The sequence below is a fragment of the Amaranthus tricolor genome, chromosome 11 (genome assembly GCF_026212465.1).
Source record: "Amaranthus tricolor cultivar Red isolate AtriRed21 chromosome 11, ASM2621246v1, whole genome shotgun sequence".
NCBI lineage: Eukaryota > Viridiplantae > Streptophyta > Magnoliopsida > Caryophyllales > Amaranthaceae > Amaranthus > Amaranthus tricolor.
In genome coordinates, this window is record NC_080057.1 from 19,095,583 (window position 1) to 19,118,277 (window position 22,695).

The 22,695-nt window shown below is 35.3% G+C and overlaps 2 protein-coding genes across 12 annotated transcripts; both read right to left on the reverse strand.

Moving 5' to 3' along the window:
* Positions 1-863: 863 nt before the first annotated feature.
* Positions 864-3,393, reverse strand: LOC130827544 (protein BPS1, chloroplastic-like). The gene is made up of 2 exons (XM_057693282.1): positions 3,239-3,393; positions 864-2,142 (listed from the first exon to the last, which is right to left on the reverse strand). Exon 2 carries the CDS (start codon positions 2,127-2,129, stop codon positions 1,068-1,070), a length of 1,062 nt encoding a protein of 353 aa, XP_057549265.1. The 5' UTR covers positions 2,130-2,142; positions 3,239-3,393; the 3' UTR covers positions 864-1,067.
* A 2,096-nt stretch (positions 3,394-5,489) lies between these two features.
* LOC130826416 (transmembrane 9 superfamily member 5-like) lies at positions 5,490-17,068 on the reverse strand. Of its 11 annotated transcripts, none has more exons than XM_057691988.1 (10): positions 16,905-17,068; positions 16,376-16,460; positions 16,150-16,250; positions 13,668-15,654; positions 11,587-11,627; positions 10,170-10,758; positions 9,935-10,063; positions 8,150-8,306; positions 6,896-7,377; positions 5,490-6,396 (listed from the first exon to the last, which is right to left on the reverse strand). In XM_057691988.1, the coding sequence occupies exons 4-10, from the start codon at positions 13,847-13,849 to the stop codon at positions 6,180-6,182; spliced, it is 1,797 nt and encodes a 598-aa protein (XP_057547971.1). In that variant the 5' UTR covers positions 13,850-15,654; positions 16,150-16,250; positions 16,376-16,460; positions 16,905-17,068; the 3' UTR covers positions 5,490-6,179. The 11 variants fall into 11 exon arrangements, with proteins under 11 accessions (XP_057547971.1, XP_057547973.1, XP_057547972.1 ...); XM_057691990.1 differs by having other exon boundaries at positions 16,150-16,259; XM_057691992.1 differs by having other exon boundaries at positions 5,500-6,396; positions 15,505-15,654.
* Positions 17,069-22,695: the final 5,627 nt, after the last annotated feature.

A 22,695-nucleotide genomic window follows, 5' to 3' on the forward strand; every position in this document is an offset into this window, starting at 1 on the left:
CTTGATAAAAAAACTGAAGACTTTGTTGGGTCATGTACTTGTGTTTTCAAAGTGGCTTGTAAAGTGTTCGTTTTTGGTGTTGATGGAGATTTTTGATTTTGCTAATTAAATTCTGCCCAACAAAACCGGGTACCCGATGTCCCGACCCGACTTATTCGGTTACGCAAAAATTTGGATATCCGGATAAATTGGACCAGAACACGGGCCGTTTAAAAAGGTACCTGAAATGCCGGGTACCCACTAATGAACATTCCGGGTACCCGACATTCCACTCCTTAACTCTTAGTCATGACCTACTTTCTCAATTAGACACAGTTGCAAGAGTTCATATGATCGAAGCAGAAGTGCAATGATTGATGCAAACAATTAAAATATCAACAGCATACTAAACCAAAAGACGCAGGCAATGCTCTCTATCATTAAGGCATTAATAAAGAAAACAATGATCAAAGATTACCAACACCTTTCATTGGTAGGGCAAGACTGCTCTCATCTAAAAGCCCACCAATCAACTCATCAGCAAACGCCTTTGGTCAGTAGTCAGTACTTGAATTTCTGCACCAAATTGGAAGCACTTTGAACGCTTACGTGCTTCTGCGTGATTTAGAAGCAACAATATTAAGCATTTCGGAAAACAAAATTGAAAGGGTTTAACTTGTTCAGATACAGGAATTCAGCACAGCTCAACAGAGTGAAGATGGTACACTGGACACATAATTGCTGAAATCGGTTCCATGAAGACGATGCATTTCCACATACTGGTAGCACATTACATCCAAGGGCCAGGATAAAAAATACCCTTTTATATACTTCTATTATTATCATATTATGCTTACAAGATAGCAAGGTTCCACACAACGAAATAGCAAATGCCCTTTTATATATTATCATCATAATGTAGTAGCACATAGGTATAAATCTAAGGCACTCATTCAAAACAACCATATTATAAGTTACAAGATGAGCATAGTAATATGCCAGTGAACATTTCATACATTTCCACACAATGCGATAGAGAAAACCATACCTAGACCTGTGTATACACATGGTTTTGAACATTATAGTATTCATCTTACAGTTTGCTCCTCCATCTTGTGCTTTTTTGAAGAATCAATGACACTGCCCGACAATCTTAGATTACAAAGCAATGCATCGCGTCCACTTAACAATATTTGGAAATATCCATCGACTTCCTTTGCTAGAAGATCTAATCCGGATGAGAGTTTGTCTGTGCATTTTCTTAATTCGGCAACAGACTTCTGCAATGAATCTGTTTCAATAGGCTCCACACCTTCCTGAAGCATGGGATACAATTCCCCCACACTAGTAGCAACTGCTTCCAACTCTTTCACGAGATGATGTTTTCTATCACTCAAGACTAAATTTCTAATCTCCCCAAAAACAAATCTCTGTAGATCGCTAAACGCTGCTGCCCACAGGTATGTCCCTGCAACATGAAAGTCTACCAATTTCTTATCAGAAGCTGTCAAAGCAGACATTAATGCACTGCAGACAAACAAAGTTTGCACCCTAACTCCATACATAGCACGCATCAAAGTCTTTCCCTTAGCGGAGTTCTTAACCTTTGGCAATTCTAAAGATTCCATCAGCTTATCAATGATTGAGAAGCAATTCTCGATTTTGGGGTTCCTCGCTCCAATATGCTGCCTCCAACTATTAATTGAAGACTTGGCTTTCAAGGTCTCGCTAGATCTGGTTTGGTCCAAATTACATAGGACACAGCGAAGCAAGAGCTGACCTTGACTTAAGCGTGACAGCTCAGAACTTAGAGTGATGCAAATATCCAACAACTTCACACTATTGTCCAAATAGACATCTATCCATTTGTCATCCCAATCAACTACTGGAAGCTCAAGGTCCGTTATCAAAGATTTGATATCATTGTGTGTCTCAGAAAGCAACTGTACAGCTAATATCATCCATGAAATGCTAAAAACATCATCTTTGTGCTTTGGAACAAGTTTCCTCAGCCTTCCAGCCAAGGTTTCCTCAAAGTTGTTTAACAGCGCCTGCAATTTAGGGGAAAGGTAGGAGCCTTTGGGAAATATCATCCGGAAAGGGTTTCCATGTGGGAAGAAGGGTCTGTGTGGCTCTTGTGGACGACTCATTACTTTCACTTAACTAAAAAAACAATTGACAAAAATCGATAGTAATCAGAAACAAAACATCAAAGAAAATACTATACACATCATCCCAATCAAATGAAACTATACAAATCTGAGACAAAACAATTGACATATTACCATGGAAACAGAAAGAATATATGAATCAACAGGCAAGAAGAAACATGACAGCAAAGTCTTCATAAACTATGCTTCCTAAAAAATAAGACTAGTAATTTTTACAATGGGATGAGCCCAATTAGATTCAAATCAACCAGCAAGAGCAAAGAAACTTATTAATTGCACATAAAAAAACAAACATTTTCCTCTAGCTAAATTCGTGATAATAATCGTTAATATAAACGTGCAATTGCTCCCAAAACAAATGAAGGAAGATTCATTAACTCAATATACAAAATATTTAAAAATTCGGGAAAACTACAAGAAAGTAAAAAACATAATTCCAAGCATCAAAACCTAAATCGATCCAGTAACTAAACACAATCGTAACATGGTAGGCCGAGTGCTAGGTGAGAATCCAGCGACCACAACCCTAACTAGTTATTACAAAGCATAAATTTTCAATTCATATAAATTTTCAACAAACAACGATGAACAAACAACAGTATTATCTCTAAATCAACACTCAAATTGATTTCACACCACAGATCTGTCGCTAAGTATAAACAAAATATATCAAATCTTCAAATAACTAAAAAATTCACCAAAATCAACATCAAATAACAATAATCCTCAGCAAATTAAAAGATTCTAACAAATTCAACAACAAAAGGAAGAAAGTTTCAACCTATAAAACCAAATCACTAAATTTAAGATTCAAAACAATTACTCTCAAAATCAAACAAACAACATACAACAACGAATTAAAGAAACAGCAGGTTGTAAAACAACCAACTACAACAAAAAAAAAAACAACATATAACAAGCACAAAAGGAACAAATAATCAACCTGTAAAACCTGAACCACAAATTCAATATTCAATATTTAAATCAATAAATCTCAAAATTAAACAACAAACATCAAGAAAATAAAAAACAAATTATAAAAAACACCGAAATTACAAAACATCTACTAACAAAAATTCAACAAATACCTATAATGAAATCGGAAATTTGAGAGAAAATACGAGGAGAGAGAGAAAGGAGTTGAAAAGTATACAATGGAGCGGAGAAGATTATAACAAGATTAAATATGCGTGGTCAGTCGTTGATGATGGGTGGGGCACCGTGACGAATAATCGGGGGGTGGCCACTGGTTTTTTATATGATGATTGCAATGGATTAATACGTGGACAATGATGATAGGATTAACGGTTATGATGAATATGATACATGTCAAAAAAGTCAATCAAACGGGTTTAGGAATTAAGTCGAGTTAAATTTTGATTTGGGTTGTGTTAGGTTTGAATCGATTTTGTGAAAAATTTTATCGTTATTTTTACCAAAAAATTTGATCATTATTTCTTATTTTAAGAGAAAAGTTGCTTAATAAAAAATAATTAAAATTATTTTCGACTAAAATAATGGTATAAATCACAAAATTCACTTACAAAACATGTATTGTTCGCAAGATTGCAAGATGATCTAATTTAGGATTAATGATTACAACTTTTATTTGATTTGGAAAAATTGCAAAAGGAATCGATAATAAAACAACACAAAGAAATTAAAGTGATTCACTCAATTTGGATGATGTCTACACTTAGTCTAAATGTTTTATTGATGAAAGTAAAATTTTGTTGAAACTTTTCAATATGGTCTACAATCGTGATTTGTATTTTGGAGAAAAAGGGTTAGAGGGTTTAAGATAAAAATATAGAGAAGTGGAGAGATTAGTATTATCATACTTTGAAAAATGTGATATTGGGTTATTTATTTATGAAAGTGATGAGATTAGTATGAAAGTGACGAGGCCTTTTCCAAGTTAAGACTGGACGTGGTAATAGAGGATCCGCCAAGGGTGGTAAAATACAAAGTGTAGATATGAGAGAGATGAAATGCACTTGTAACAAACCATACATATATCACATACCTTGTTCTCATGTTCTTGCCGTATGTATTAAACGACACTTATCCTACGAGCGTTTTGTGGACTCCTGCTACACGTCCCAGAGCTATGTTAACACATATGAATCCATATTCTTGCCGTTGATTGATAAGAGGTCATGGCCTCAGTACACCGGTATGAACAGACAACCAATACTATAACCACGAGCATTCTAGCACTTTAGGTCTCTCGTAAAAAATGCAAAAATCAAATTGCAATAAAATAAATTTAAGCAAAATGTGTATAGCTTACCAATCCACAAACAATTCAAGAAAATACAACAGCAATTTCAGTAATTTTTTGGAGATAGGAAGAGAAATTATGATTGCACCAAATATGCAAAAAAAATAAAAATAAATAAATAATAAATAAATAAATAATAAATAAATAAATAACTAAATTGGGAAAGACGAAAATCCAAAAAAATTCAGTAAAAATAAAAACAAACGAAAGAGAAATCAGACGGCATTGAGGAGCTGAATAAGGTAAAAATGAAATACTTCAATTGAAGAAACAAAGCAGGAAGTTTTAGAATAGATACCTACTCCAAAGAGAGAGAGTGAGAAATGGAATACCTGGAGTTTTCGAGGCGATGGCTATGGCGATGGTGATGTCGCAGAGGCGGAGGACTAGAGCCAGAAGACGAGGTTAGAGGAGAAGTCGAGAAGAGAAACTAGAAAGAAAAACTAGGGTTTTCGAGAATGTAATGGATTTTTGAGAATGAGAATGGCCCACTCCCAGAGTCCCAGTCCCACGCCTAATATCAGAAATTCAGAATTCAGAATTCAAAAATATAAAATTTAAAATTTAAAAGTTTAGGGTCCGAGTCCAGGTCTTCACATAGGACCCGGACCTGGATCCGTCAAAAAAATTTGGATCCAGACCCGGACCCGGATCCGACGGGTCTCAAAAATTAAGACCCAGACCCTTATAAAAGGGGCGGGTCGGGGGCGGGTCCTACAGGGTCCTGGACCCATGACCATCCCTAATTACAACGGCTATTTTCAAGTTCCTAACGGCTATTTTTCTAATTAACAACGGCTACTTTAGTTCATAAAAAAATTTTAAAAAAAATTAAGGGCAAAGTCGCTGTTAGTAACAGTGACTTTGGCTTTTTAATTTTTTTTTTCCTCTTTCGCTGCTAGTAACAGCGATTTTACCCGAGGCTAGACTTGGATGTACGGAAGCTTATTTTGGGAAATAAGTTTTTCCGAAGCTTATTTTGGGAATTAAGTTGTTAAATAATCTTATTTTTCTCAAATTTTCTGTATATTCATATATGAGCCCAACGTTAGATTATGATCCAACATCATTTTCCTTAAAAGGGTGATTTTCAACTCAAAACAATAAGTTGTTTTGCATTCGAGGTGATTTTAATAATAGTCAACATATACATATTTGATTGCCATTAAGTGAGTCTCACATAGACTCCTACTTAGATAGAGTTTACAGAGTTGGATGTATCAATTTTACTTAGTAGAAAATTATGTTTTTCCTTCAACATCATATAAATAAGAAATGCACATACTTTGATGAGCTATTCTTACTACATTCTATTATAATCTGAAACAAACACTAAAAATCTTACATGACAATTACATGAAGAGAAAAGTCTAGTTTATATAACATCATAACTTAAGTATATCAATACTTCACTTTTCTTGAATCAAGTATAAGCTAAAAGCAACTACTTAAAGCCATCAAACACACAACAACAGCCAAATGGCTCATGCTGTCATGTAAGTTATTTACACTAATTTTAGAAATCAGGCTTATTCTTAAAACAAACCTTGGAATTTTCATCATCAAGGCCTTGCGTCTTTATCCGAAAGAAACGCGTCTTCCATTCTTTCAATTTCCACATAGCTTCTGGCTTATCTTCAATGGAACGCAAGCAAGATAAGAGATCTCTATCTTCGGGTTTTTATATCATGTTTTAATGGAATAAAAGAGCGGAAAGTCAGGGAAATAATCAAACGGAATCATATTCACTCGCTCTTAACACCATGGCACATGTAGTAAACGAACATTGAAGAAGAACGGAAAGCAATTGCACCAAGCATTAGAAAGCAGGCGTAAAAAATGCAAGCATTATAGCCAAGGAAGTAGCACAACTGCATTAGGCCGCTCAAATTTGACCTCGCATAGAAGTAAATACAATAGACAAACATGAAAATAGCGGTTGATCCACCACGTAATATCGATCTGCATAAATGAGGAGATATCGTTAGTATGAACACTAGAAATGGTTACCAGAAACTCAAAGAAACGGGAGAAATTAAAATGTTGATATAAGACTACTTGGGAAAAACAATTTATTCTCATTTTTTGTCTGAAGGAAAATTGTTCGATCTGAATTTTTGTTGTCAATAAAATCATAATTTTTTTATTTCAATTCTTTGTTCGGTTCATGTTAGTCTCACATGATTCGCTAATCTCCTCGCGAATTGAAAAAGCGAAATATGATCGGTTTTGGGCCGCTCTTGGACAAATTTAAGCCTATTATGGTCGATTTTTCATCTCAGGTTAGCATCACATGATTTACTAATCTCCAGACGAATCACAAATTGTAAAAAGCCTATTACGGTCGGCTTTCGGCTATTTTTAGGCCATTTCGAGCGAATATCGAATTCCAAAAGCGAATCATATTACACTAATCCCGATCAAGTTAAAGTACACGGAAACTAAAGAGTAAAAAGTGTACCTCCACCACCACTCAGGATCTTCCATGGAGAGCTGAATGTATGTCAAACCCACACTCAGAATAACAGTAAGACAGACAAGCATTGAGAAGTTGATGAACAGAATACTAGGCTGTGTAAATAATTTGTAGCTCCATGTGCTTGCATAGAACAGATGCAACTCCACGAGAACCGCACTGAATGGTAAGAGACCACCAAGAAACATTTGAATCTCAATTTTCATGTACCAGATTAATGGAAGAATTTTTCGAACGTATCTCTTGGTAGAAGGCACAAAATGTCTAGAGCTATAATAGCATCCAACAGTTCCTCCTAGCACAAGGAGTGGAGTTGTAATAAAAATATGAATCAATAACATCACAACAATGGTGCCTAAAGGAACGGCAGCTGTAGACCCATATGATACAGCCACTGTATTAACCACGAATAGAACTAGTACCGATGGACCGATAAAAAGAAGCCCAGCCATAAGAACACTCCTTTCCTGTATGATTGAATCGAATACAACATTTCATGAACCAATGCTATTAGTAACGATAAATGTGGTAATACATTGCTGCACCAAACATTTGGTGTCATATGCATGTTCATAGAAAGCATAAAATAAAGATAAGATATGGGGGTTCAGGACCTCATTGGACTAGCTAGGAATGATCATGGTACCAAGACCCTAATGGACCCGCCCCCGACCCATCCTTGATTTTTAGGGTTTGGGTTCAAGTTTTTGGGACCCAACACATCTGGGTACGAGTCTGAGCTCGAGCCTAAACAATGGATATGGGTCTAGATCTAGGGTCTTTCGACCCAAACACGCTCTTTGGACTCGTTTAAGACCCAAACCTGTTCTAGACTCGCAAGATCCATTCTAAAACCGACCCATTTCACAACCTAAAGTTAATTTTAAAACTTATTTCATATTTATTTAGACTCAATTTAGACTTATACACCACCAATAGACCTATTTTATACTAATGAGAAATCAAAATGTAAAAGAAAAGATAAAGTATGAATAATTAAATTAAGACCCATTTAGAACCCTAGACCTGTCAGACTCGGCAGTTTGGGTCTAAATTTATTAGAGCCTAAGAGTGTGAGTCAGGGTTTGAGTCCACCAAAACTTAAGGGCTCTGGATCTGGGTCTGATTAGACATGGCCCAAACTCAACCCATAAACATCCCTAAAATAAGAGGACATGAAAAAAAGAGACGCAAACAAATTTGTTCAAGATACAAAGCTGAAAGAATTATTTTGCTTACCCATCCAGTTTCAGAAAATTGGCAGTGATATGAAGCTGCAGTGTATCCAGCAACAGCGGAAGTTATAGTGTATATCACAACAGAGGCTGTCCACAATGTCCCATGAGTATAAGGCTCTAGAAGACCAAGAGATGTCAATACAAACAAGCAACAAACCCTGAAAAAGTTCAAATTTAGGTAAGAAACAGCAAGTGTATTGCAGACCACATCATGTGCAGGTTAAGGAGATGCTTGGTTTGATAAGTGGAGATGAAATGGAAAGGGAATATATAAAGAAGAGTAAGGGTAATATTAAGTGTTATTATTATTAGTTGTTTGGTCTAAAGAGGAGTAGCCGTAAGAGAAAAAAGAGAGGACTTATATCAACAGGATGAAGTTGATTCCATTTTGTCGGTTTCCTTTACAACTTAAATCCCTCAGATATGAGTTTCATCATCTCCCACCTGACACTTCTTCAGCAACCACCATTAAAAGAAGAAAAGAAGAAAGGGAGACCATCAAAAAGAGGTCATTGTTACTGCTTAGTTAATACAGGTAACAAAGATAGAAATTAGAATCCATTACCACCAAGAAACATAAGTAAATACCAAACAGCCCCTAAAGTAAAGTTCAAGATATCTTCTTATAGAGGCAAGTGACAAGCTATTAGGTATCTAAGCTCAGAAATTGGAATTGGCCAAACAAATAGAGTAGCACAGTTCAGAAACGGTGGTCAAATGATACCAGATGTCATTTTCAACTGAAATATCCAATGGATTGGGAGGTTGAGGGAAGAATGTAATTAGAAAAGAGGAAAGACGATGTCTCATTAAAACATTTGATGAGATACATAAACATTATGAGGGGTAGACCAACCAAATTGCACTTTAACTACGGATAGGTCAACATAAAAAAGACTAATTTCAAAAATAGTTTCCCCTAGGAAGCACAAATCTTCACTTTATGCAAGAGAAAACTGGTTCACGGTTATTGTAAAAAGGAAACCAAAAGCCAATGACACCTTCTCATACAGTGTTGCAACTTGCAACCAAAATAGCTCGAGCCATTCCTGCTGAATAGTCCCTTAGTTTCCATGAATTTGCAACACTTTCTAATGTCGTATGTTCCTTCAAGTTTGCAACATTTCCTTTTTAGGGAAATATCCCCACCATTTTTTAATTATCATTCATACATTTTATCTTTCTTTTAATACCACCCATACAATTCAAATGTCCCTATCATTTCTTAATAATTGTGTCATTTCATGCTATTCCAAATTCATTGGGACAAAGGAAGTATCACACAATTTACACCATTTCATTTGGAAGTATAGGAGTCTCAAAATTTCAAGCAGATAAAACCCATTGACAAGGAATTCCAAAGTCTAACAGATAGAGGCATGTTGTTATTCCCCTTAGGAAACATGAAGATAAAAAAAGGGAAATGATATATACAACCCTGTATATAAGAAAGAATCTTGTATTTTTTTAATGTTAATATTATTTTTGCTTTGAAAACATAATATTTTAATCATATTTTATTATTTTATCATTAATTCTATTGGGAATTTTAAATAACTATAAAATATATTAATTGCTCCCAATTTCTATGCTAGTTTCTCTTAAAAAGCAAAAATTATTGATAATAAATAGAATTTGTTAATTTTTAAGTACAGTCGGCTGCAAATATCATTACCCTAAAAAAATGGATTTTGAGGGGGTATTAGACATGGGCTAAGTTGAAATTGAATAATTTTAAGAGCTATTATGCAAGCAACATGTATCAGCAATTTCCAAGTTTCCTTACATAAGAAGAAGTTGAGTGCCACATCCAAGTACGGCACAAAAGAGAGGCAGTAATTTGGGGCATCTGTTAACATCACCATCAATGCATGCCCATCCAATCTCTCTATCGTCTTCATCTCCATTAAAATACCTAGAATAAAAAATGATCAACAATTCACCGAGGAGAACCAGAATTCAGCCTGGAAACGCAAGACTTGAACAAATAGCACATGTAACAACAGCAAATGATAGATTACTTCTTCAAATCACTCTGGATATTCCACCAATATAGCATAGCAAGTAATCCCATCGAAAGTAATATGATAACGACTGAATTAATGATTGAAAACCAGTGAAGCTGCTGAATTGGGGGCAGGAAAGAAGCCTTTGAATATCTTCTCATTCTGTTTGCAAATGGAATAGATGTTTTGTTCCATTTTGCAGAGTAAGTAAACTTCACATCAATTTCAGCATCCTCTGTTATGTCGACAACATGATTGGGGTCACTGAAAGCAAGCACTTCTATAACATGATTGCCATTATATAAGACATCAAACTGAACATGAGTGAAAAGATAAAACCTCGGCCCTTTCACATCGAGACTTAGGCTCGCCTTTTCAACTTTCCCAATGTATCCCCAAAGTGGGAGGTCGTCATAGTACATCTGAAAGTAAAAGTCTCTTTGAATTGCGTCACGAAATTTTACAACTTCCTCTTTATTAAGTGTTTTAGCGCACAATATTTCCACCACTTTCATCTCCTGGAACTTCATCTCATATCGACTGTTCGTCAAACGATCACCGCTTAGAACCTCCCCCAATGACTCCTTCCTTCTGACCATAGGATCTGCAAACAAGACATGAACAGCCAAATTCAGTTTAGCTTCCTTGAAATTCTTACAAAGGCTTATTTACACAATGCCAATCAATGAATAGATAAGCTTACAAGACCAATAAGACTATATGCCCTTAGTTCATGTTACAGTCTTACAGAACAAGCAGTCGTAACGTAGCCAAACATATTACAGAATTCACTTAAACTAGTAGAAATAGTTGGAAAAAGAGTCATTTTTTGGTGCAGGATCCAAAATAATGCAGCACCATGTTTGGTTGGTCAACACCACAGGAGAGAAAAAAGTGAGCCATCTAGCAGAGCTACTTTAGATGTCTAAAAGCATAGGTATGAACTCACAAATTTTTTTTGTTGAATTGGACAGCATAAAAGTGTGATCTTGGCAACTTATTATCACTAAAATAATTTCACAAAGTCTCCTTATTTCAGTACTCTACAATCTTCAAAACAATACACTATTTGCTAATTACAAAGAACATATTGCTTCAATTAACCTAAACAATTATATTATCGTCTCTTCTCAAAACTCCATCCTTGCACACCCTAGAAGGAAGCCTAGGTGAGATTCATAGTTTCCAATATCACTGGGGAACAAGAGATGGAGAGAAGCAACAAGCCAATGTGAACTTCCGCTAAAGTATGCTCAAAACAGTAGGGGTGCGCATCTGTAAACTAGAAATGAGTTTTCTATTTTTTATGCACTCTGCAAGAACATGATTATAAACGGAAAAAAATGGCAAATTTGTTTGCTAAATAATAAGGATCCAATATTCTACAAATATTTTGATTGAAAATGCTTTAATTGAAAAACAATTAACCAACCTGGACGGCAGAATGGCAGGTCAAAGTATTCATATATCTCACTGCAAGGATAAAAAAACAATATCAAATTTCCTCACATACTTGCAGAAATACCCACAGCACAAGTGCAGAACTAAACTATGTTTACCCTAAAATATAATGTTAGATATGGGGGAAGTAAAGGATATAAACACCAAAAACAACAAAATCAAATGAAAATTTTTACCAAGTCAGAAAGAATACCACTTGCATGAGAAGAAACAACAGCTTTCTATTACCCTATTGACATTAGTGGCTCACCCCTAGCAGGAGTTTAGAAGGGTTGAATGAAGGTAATATTCCGTTACCCCAATGCCACAGGTAGAAGATTTTGCAAAAACAATTCGAAATGTTGCAGATACCACCTAGGTATTTCTACTCAAGACTAGGGAATAAGAATAATATCCCATCTACATCTCAACACTGGGTGTTTATTTGGGAGATTTGGGACATGAGACCTGGCTACTCAAGCATTACTATCTATGTACTCCCCCTCCTCAGCAAGGGAGATTTTGTGCATGTTCAATGTTAAGATTAATGGTGACTTGAGTGCACCAAATTGATATGTGCATTCATGGGTTGGAATCTTATGAGAATGTTAATCGTTTGTTTAAGTGAGTAACTTATTGTGTGTGATTGATGATGGAGTTTAAGTGCATAGATTAATTCATGAAGTTGTGAAGGTAATAAAGTGTGACTTAATATGGTTGATGAATGATGGATTTATGAATAAAAACGTCAGTTAATTTGCTGCTATATTAAGTGCTCGAACAAGGCATGTCTAGAATCCTAAGTGCCTTGAACGAGCACATGGTTGAGAAGAAGTCAGAAGCATCAGACTAGGCTGTGCTTGAACGAACGAGCATCAGGCAGAAGGTTAGAGGCTGCAGTTGGGAAGCTGCTCGAACGAGCGCCTGTATGGCTCAAACGAGCAGTGCTGATCAGTGGCATAGGATCCTGTTTCTTCGACTGTTTACGTTCTAAAGATGATTAATATGTTATTAATCCTAGTATTAAGACTGAATACTCATTGAATGTAATTAGCACTATAAATAGAGAGCTCTCATGTACATCCAAACACATCAAACACAAAGCCCAAGCCTAAACACATAGCCTTTGCATTCTCTTACATCATTTGTAATACTTCATTGTAAGAGTTGTAATTCTCCATTATAATATAAACAGGAAGCTACACACCACAGAGGACGTAGCCATCATTGAGAGAACCTCCTTAAATCTTTGTGTTCTTTTGCATTATTTTATTTCCTTTAAACATTGTCAATTCATTGAAATTATATTCGTTCATCGAGGTGCTTCAATCCTTTGCGATCTTGGTGACATTAGAGCTTAAGTTTTGAACTTAGACTCTAATCAAGCAATTATTTCATTCAACATGTTCGACCGTACGGGACCCCAAAAATAAAGGGGACTTAAAACAATTATGACGTATATGCTAAGTATTTAAAGATACAAAGTTATTAGAATCGTACTAGAATTTTTGAAATTACACGGGCCTTCAAAAAGTTTATCAATTTTTGCTCCGCCGCTGCTCCTCAGGACATGTATGGTGAGACTTTCTCTCTCAAATTATGAAGTCTCATGTCTATATCCCTCTAACAACTAAGGGATTTTCTATATCTAAGTCTCATGTCCAAGTCCCACTTAAAATGTCCCTCAAATAGGCTTTCTATACACCCAAAAACAAAAATGTTAGTTGCAGCATTCTGCCACTTTACAAATACTGGATGCCCATACAAATATTGAATATCTGAAAAAAAATTATCTATAATTAAAACAGTGATAGATATGTATGCCCATTTAACCAAGAAACTCAAAGCAAAAGAAGACATTGATAGATTAGTATGCCCATTTAACTACGAAACTCAAGGCAAAAACTTTCAAAACCCAAATCAACTGAAAGTCTCAATAAGGCAATCTAGAGTTGATTATGCAACATGCTTCAAAGAAATGCATAAACAATAAAAAGAAATGAAATAAAAAAGCATATAATAAGTGAATAACAATTAAATTGAACGGAAGAAAATGGGAAATTTGAGGGTTACCTAGGATTATTCAAGGGACCAATTTTGTTGACAAAAAGAGGGACTTGATCTCCAACATTATAGTGATGATCTAGGGGAGAATTAGAGGAAGAAAGGAGAGGAAGAACCCAATAAATAGTTGAAATGATAACTATAAAATATGATACTATGATAATTAGCAAGAAAATTGGGATCTTTGACATGGCTTTTAGCTGCTTTTCTATAATGAGCAATCAGATAATCTACTTTTTTTGTGTTTGGGAAGAACTGTTGGGGATTCTCTGGTTTCTCTTCAATTACAATGGCGTCAAAATTTTAGCTCAAAAATACTACAGTCACTGTACTCAATCCCCATTAATCAAGACACTTCGGATTTTAGTTTTCCTCACCCGATTTCCACTCTTACATTTTTTTCGAATGTTCATTTGTTTCACTTTATTCATTTCACGGAAATTCGACATTGTACCACAAACTTTCATAAAATGACAGTGATAATATTATTGTAAAATTTTATAATAATATTCACTTTATATCTTATCTAATTATTGTAGCATTTTCAATTAAATTGTGGTCAATTTCTGTCTAATTCATCATTTTGACGTTTCTACCCCTACTAATTGTTGGTTGTTGTCTTTATAATTTGCTCTAAATCATTTTTATGCTCTCAAATGTTTAATTCACCAGTTTGACGTTTAATTTATATTTAATTCATCAACACTCTTAAATGCCGTAACAATTTTGTTTTCATTCAAGTTGTTGACATTTTTGACAAAAGGTGCCTTAAGCACTATTACATAAGCCATAATAATGTACTTAACTAGGAATCTAGGATTATAAAGCTCAAAATGTGCATCTGAAGCACTTATACATATGGGGTTGAACAAAGTTTGGTCTAAACCGCAAACCAAATCGAACCAAACTGTAATTTTAATATGTGGTCTGATCTACGGTCTAAACGTTATGATCTGGTTTTTCAAAAAAAATAACGGTTTACGTTTTGGTCCCAGTTTTTTATTTTCACATCAGACCAGATCAAACCATACTATGACCAAAAATCATAATTTTTTGAAAAAAATATGTTGCTATCTAGGTATTTTGAGATTTAGTTATATTTTGTGATTGTGGTTACGAAAATATATGTATAAACACATATATTAATTTGTGAAAAATATAAAAATAAAAAACCATAGACCTGACCAGACGTTGTAGAACGGTTTGGTCCGGTCCAGTCTGGTGATTTTAAACGGTCCAATTTAATCTGGAAAATTTTCAGATGTCAGACCAGACCAAACCGAACCGTTTGCATTCCTAAATACATATGTACTTAACTAGGGTAAATTATAAAGACAACAATGTGAATGAAAACATCGTTACAACATTTGAGAGTGTTGATGAATTAAACGATGAATTAAACATTTGAGACATAAAAATGGTTTCGGGAAAATTATAAAGACAACAACCAATACTTAATACGGGTAGAATTGTCAAAATGGTGAATTAGATGGAACTTGATAAGAATTTAACATAAAATGCTATGGCAGTTAGATAAGGCATAAACTGGATGTTACCATGTGAAAAAATCTTCAAAAGTACTATTACTAACATTTCATGAAAGTTCGATGCTACCATATAAAAAATTCCTTTATTTTAATCTCATCTAACTTATTCTCTTTTGACTTGATTTTAAAAAGTCAACCTTTAATTCGTCTGCAAATAAATGTCTAATTTTACGTTTATTCTAAAAAGATCTAACTTTTTTATTCCTATATGCAATGAAAGACCCAAAAAGTCAAAGTTGTTTAACTTTATAAAACTTGAAACAAAAAAAAAAAAAAAACTAAATGCCCAACTCCTTTACCAAGCAATCATCTCCTACATTACTCCATCCACCACCATCAAGCAACCCCTCTACCAAACAACCACCTCCTACCTGTCACCTTATCAGCACATACCGTGACCAGAAGGTAGAAGTTTCAGGTAAACTTTGTCAGCCCTACAACAACTACACCTGCAATAAGAAAAAAGAAGATAGCGAAAAAGAGAAATTCAATCAATCAATGCAACAAAAACGACATAATAATAAATAATATAATCAATCGACTAGATGCACCTTCAATCATCATAAATAAGCCAAAATCAATGCAATCACTAGCCAATTTACAATTCAATCAACAATATAATAAAAACATTCAAATCAATCGATAGCAACACAACAAAAGAAGATTGAAAAAGTGAGAAATTTTTTTTTTTAAAAAAAAAAAACTTAAACTTGATTATTGGCACATTAAGAACACAAGTATATAAATATTAAAATTTAGGGATATTCTATATGGTTAGCACCAACTATGGCAAAAGGCAAGTGGTAGCAATTCTTAAAATTTTTTCCACAAAATGACACTCAACTCTTGGAAAATTAACTACAGTAACATTATGGGGGTAAAAACGTTTAATTTTCATGGAAATGACCATTTTACCCCAGTTTCATTTCATTAAAAGTCAGAACCTTATTCCTCTTCCATTCAACGTGTTCTTCCTTCTCCATTACTGTTTTTCTTCCTCTTCAACCTTAAACCATGTCCTCATATTCCATACACTCAAGAATTTCTTCAAGACCTCCAATAATGGCGACAAACATGGACAACAAAGAGATTAATGTTGTTAGATGTAGGTATAGCAACGGCCAACAAGCACGGATTTTGGAAGTTAGGGTTTCAAATTCGAGTGCTAACCCATTGAGGGGCTGTGGATTAATTGACTCCTGCAACTTCTTAAGACTCCTAACAGAGTTCATCCAGTTTGTTTCCTCTTCAACCTCTACAATACAAACTACTATCATTTCCTCAGTAGAAAAATTTGCAAACATCTTAAACAAGTCATCATCCCAATCCAGTTATTGAACCTCATTGTTAAACATATAATAAAATTAAGGCTGTAAAGGCATTTCCTTCCCTGCTTTAATGCAATCACTTTCCCAATCCAAAATCAAGTCTAAAGGGTCTCTCTATCTTTATGATAAATAGTTAAATCTTGTTCAATATCGTTCCATTTAAACCTTAGGACCACTCGTTCCTCCATTCTATAAAAAAAACCAAATTGTTATTGTAGCTATGCAAACCCTAATTTTGCATTCAAAAATAAATGGTCAAACCCTAATTATGCAGACAAAATACGAATACATTCTATTGTGCATATGCAAACCCTAATTTTGCAAACAAAAAAAAACAAATAATCAAACGAAACAGAGAGAAGAAAACATACCTGATGACAAATGGCTGAGATTACAATTGATGAAGATGATAAACACTAAAACAACGAGAAAGAGATGGTGATGAAGATGATGAAAACGCACACGTCAATTCACAGAGATTTTGGTTGTAAGAGAAGATGAAAGCGATAAGAAATTTGGATGGAATTCAAAATGAAGAAGATAATCTTTATTAAATACCAAAAAAAGAGCAGGGAAGTTGGGAATTATTAGGGGTAATTATGACTTTTACCAAACTTGACAGAATTTAAACGTTTATACATCCATAATGTTACTGTAGTTAATTTTCTAAGTGTTTAGTGCTATTTTGTGAAAAAATTTAAGAATTGCTATCACTCGCCTTTTGTTATAGTTGGTGCTTACCATTTGGGTCAAAATGGGTCAAATCTCAGGAGCAGTTAGCAAATTAGAGGCTAGAGATTCAGAAAAGTTTCCATCACAAACAGAACCAAATTCAAGGATGAATGCTAGTGCGATGACTCTTAGAAGTGGAATAGATTTGCAAGGTAATGAGAGAACCATAGCAAGAGATAAAGAACTCCAAGAAGAAACTGTTGTGCATGAACCTTCATCTTCAAAAGATCAAGCACCCCTGTCACAAGAAGAGAAGAATGTTACAACTGCACCTTTACCACAATATGAAGTGGTTCCACCTTTTCCAAAGGCATTAAAGGAAAGGAAAAACCATGAAGCTGACAAGGACATCTATGAGGTTTTCAAGAAGTGTGAAGTAAACATCCCTCTCTTAGATGCTTTGAAGCAAATTCCAAGATATGCCAAATTCCTTAAGAACTTTGTACGGCAAAGAGAAAGCAAAGATTAAAGGGAATTCAAAAGGTGAAGATGAGTGAGCACATTTCAGCCATATTTCAAAGAAAGTTACCGCCTAAATGTGGAGATCGAGGTATGTTTACTGTCCCTTGCATTATAGGTGAGCTTACATCTCAAAAAGCCATGTTAGACGTAGGGGAACAATCAATGTAATTCCACATTCACTATATAAGTCTTTGAAACTTGGTACATTGCATGAAACAAGTGTTGTGATACAATTAGCTAACAGGTTTAATGCATATCCTAAGGGAATAGTAGAGGATGTCTTAGTTAAAGTAGGGGATCTTATATTTCCTGCAGATTTTTAAATTTTAAATATGGACATGATAAACATGCAGCACCTATCTTGCTAGGTAGACCTTTCATGAAAACTGCCAAGACTAAGAATGATGTAGATGCAGCATCACTTACCATGGAATTTGATGGTAGTAAGGTAGAGGTTGACATTAATGAATCTATGAAATTTCCGCCTAAGGACCATTCTTGTTTTGCTATTGATTTAGTTGATATATCTATTCAAGATATGTTTGATATAGATGGCCAAGATAAACTCACGGTGGCCATTGAGCATGATTTGAATGAAAATAATGAGGAATATGTTTTGAGTGTTGAATTGCAGGAAGTTTTGCAAGATTTGAAGAAGCAAGAACAACTTCCACTTCTTCCTTCTCATTTAGAGCCATTACACACTAACCACACCCAAGAAGAATTTGTTACCCTCTATTTTGCAGGCACCCAAGGTAGAACTTAAGCCATTACCCGAACATCTAAAGTATGTATAACTTGGGGAGAATGAGACCTTGCCATTAATTATTTCAAGCAAGTTGACAAGAGAGTAAGAGAACAAGTTGGTTGAAGTCCTAAAGCAACATAAGGAGGCCATGGGATGGTCGATTGCAGACATCAAGGGCATAAGCCCTACTACATGCATGCATTGAATTTTGTTGGAAAATGATGCCAAGCCAGTAAGACAACCCCAAAGAAGGTTGAGCCCACCAATGATGGAGGTAGTGAAAGCTGAAATTTTGAAATTACTGCAAGCAGGTATTATTTATCCAATTTCTTATAGTGAATGGGTAAGTCCTACTCAAGTGGTGCCAAAGAAAACTGGTGTTACTGTAGTGAAGAACCAAAATGGTGAGTTGGTTCCAACACGCATTCAAAATGGATGGCATGTATGCATTGATTACCGTAGGCTAAACGCGGTGACTAGGAAAGACCACTTTCCATTGCCTTTTATCGATCAAATGCTAGAAAGGCTTTCTAGTCACGCATTTTATTGTTTCTTAGATGGATATTCAGGTTATTTGCAGGTACCTATTGCTCCAGAAGATCAAGAAAAGACAACATTCACATGCCCATTCGACACATTTGCTTATAGGCGCATGCCTTTTGGACTTTGTAGTGCACCTGCTACATTCCAAAGGTGTATGGTGAGTATCTTTTCTGAATTTATAGAAGACTTGGTGGAAGTATTCATGGATGACTTCACAATCCATGGAGACACATTTGATGAATGTTTGAATCATCTTACATTAGTACTTAGGAGATGCATAGACACTAATCTCGTGCTAAACTCGAAAAAATGCCATTTTATGGTTGAACAAGGAATTGTGCTTGGTCATGTAGTGTCTGCAAAGGGTATCGAGGTAGATAAGGCAAAAATTGACATCATACAATCTTTACCCTATCCCTATGTTCGAGAAATACGATCTTTTCTTGGTCATGCAGGTTTCTTTCGTAGGTTTATTGAAGGCTTCTCCAAGATTGCAGTTCCATTATGCAGGTTGTTGTAAAAGGATATAGAGTTCATTTTTTATGAAAGTTACAAGAAGGCGTTTGATACGCTAAAGAATAAACTCATATCAGCTCCAATCATTCAACCCCCAATTTGGTCACTTCCATTTGAGATTATGTGTGACGCAAGTGACTATGCTATTGGGGCCATGCTAGGACAAAGAATAGGAAGGATTCCACATGCTATATATTACGCGTCAATGACCTTGAATGAGGCTCAACACAACTATTCAACCACTGAAAAAGAGTTTTTAGCGGTAGTATTTTCATTAGAAAAGTTTAGATCTTATTTACTTGGTACAAAGGTTATTATTGTATATACTGACTATGCAGCCGTACGTCACTTGATGACAAAGAAAGAGGCAACGCCAAGATTAATAAGATGAATTCTTTTGTTAAGTGAGTTTGATTTGGAAGTAAAAGACAAAAAAGGCACAGAAAACGTGGTAGCAGATCATTTAAGCAGGGTCACACCACATGAAAGCATGCATTCAAACAAAGATGTCTCATTGAAATATAACATTCGTGAAGAATTTCCAGATGAGCAACTATTCGCAGTCAAGGCTTATAATCCATGGTATGCTAATGTTGTAAATTTTCTTGTGTCTGGCAGGTTTCCCACAGATTTCACAAAATCTCAAAAAGACAAGCTAAGAAGTGACGCAAAACACTACATTTGGGACGATCCATACCTATGGAAACAGTGTGGGGATCAAATCATACGGAGGTATGTCCCTAATGGTGAGGTAATATCAATTTTAAAATTTTGTCATTCATATGCTTGTGGAGGCCATTTCGGACCTAGGAGGACAGCAAGGAAAATTTTAGACTGTGGATTTTATTAGCCTAGTTTGAATAGAGACGCTTACTACTTTTGTAAGTCATGTGATAAGTGTCAAAGAGTAGGGAATATTTCTCAAAGGAATGGGATGCCACAACAACCTCTTTTATATTGTGAAATCTTTGAGGTATGGGGCATCGATTTTATAGGACCATTTCCCAAGTCTTTTGGTTTTATTTATATATTAGTAGTTGTTGATTATGTCTCGAAATGGGTGGAAGCAAAGGCCGCCCGAACTGATGATTCTAGAGTTGTTGCAGATTTTATCAAAGCTAACATCTTTTCTAGGTTTGGAATTCCAAGAGCTTTGATAAGTGATAAGGGAACTCATTTTTGCAACCAAACCATTGGGGCTTTATTAAAAAAATATCATGTGACACACAAGATATCCACCGCTTACCATCAACAAATAAATGGGCAAGCAGAAGTATCAAATAGAGAAATCAAGTCCATCTTGGAAAAGACGGTCAATCCGAATAGAAAAGATTGGAGTTTAAGGTTGGATGATACACTATGGGCATACAGGACAGCCTACAAAACACCAATTGGAATGTCACCATACCGTCTTGTTTTCGGGAAAGCCTGTCACTTACCTGTTGAGTTAGAACATAAGGCGTATTGGGCTGTAAAGTGTGTCAACATGAGCTTAGAAGAGTCCGGTTTGCATAGAAAATTACAGCTACAAGAGTTGGAAGAAATTAGAAATGAGGCTTATGAGAATGCTGAAATCTACACAGCAAAGACTAAGGCTTGGCATGATAAGATGATAAGTAGGAAGACCTTTAAAGTCGGTCAAAAGGTTCTTCTATTCCAATCCCGCGTTCGTTTATTTCCAGGAAAGCTGAGGTCCCTTTGGATAGGACCATTCATAGTTGTCACAAGTGTTTCCACATGGAGCTATGGAAATTTAAAGTGAAGAAACTTCTAAAATCTTCAAGGTAAATGGAAAGATTGAAGCCATACTATGAAGGTTTTCAGCCGAAGGATGTGGAAGAACAAAGCTTAGAGGATCCGGTTTACTGAGGCATCGGAAGCACTAAGTCGTGCCAATGACATTAAATATATATAGCTTCTCGGTAGGCAACCCGAGTTTATGTTTGTGTTAATTTTCATTATTGTGTTTAGTTTGATTTTCTTTACATTACACATTTTATTTTATTTTCTTGTTTTATTTTTACAGGTAACCGATGCATTGAAACTAGCTAGGAGACCATTCGAATATAGGGTATGATATAAAAAATAAAAAAATAAAAAAAACAGCGGAAAAAAAAACGTGAAGAACAAATTTGAAAGCAGAAAGACTAAACTCCGCGGCTCGACCATATCTCCGCGGCACGCGGAGAGCTTCCTGATCCAGATCCGCGTCACGCGTAGTTCTACGCAGCCCGCAGAGTACCTGCTGCCCACCCATACATACCCGAAAATTTCCATCATCTTCCTCAATCTTTCACTTTCTTTTTCAAACCCAACCATTCCTTCTCTCTCAAACCCTTCTTATTCACTTAAATCCTCCTCACATTCTTTCATTCCTACTTAAAAATCATCATTCCGAGGAGGAAAACTACAATCCAACAACAAAAACTCCATAAAAAAATCAGAAATTCAATAACATTTAATGTTTTTTATTAAACCCGAGAAAATTTTGGGAATCTTTGTTTGATGAATCATGGGGTAAAATTGAAAATATAACTTTGAAATTTATCAATAAAAAACTTTTGGGTCACAACAAACATCAACAAGAAATTATTTTGAGGAAATCTTATAGGGTATGTTATAAAAAATAAAAAAATAAAAAAAAGAGGAAAAAAAAAACGTGAAGAACAAATTTGGAAGCAGACAGACTTAACTCCGCGGCTCGCCCATATCTCCGCGACACGCGGAGAGCTTCCTGATCCAGATCCGCGCCACGCGTAGCTCTACGCGGTCCGCAGAGTACCTACTGCCCACCCATACATACCTGAAAAATTCCATCATCTTCCTCAATCTTTCAATTCTCTTTTCAAACCCAACCATTCCTTCTCTCTCAAACCCTTCTTATTCACTTAAATCCTTCTCACATTCTATCATTCCTACTTAAAAATCATCATTCCAAGAAGTAAAACTACAATCCAACAACAAAAACTCCATAAAAAAACCAGAAATGCAATCACTTTTCATGTTTTTTATTAAACCCTAGAAAATTTTGGGAATCTTTGTTTGATGAATCATTGGATAAAATTGATAATATAGCTTTGAAATTTATCAACTAAGAAACTTTTGGGTCAAAACAAACATCAACAAGAAACTTATTTGGAGGAAAGCTTATAGGGTATGTT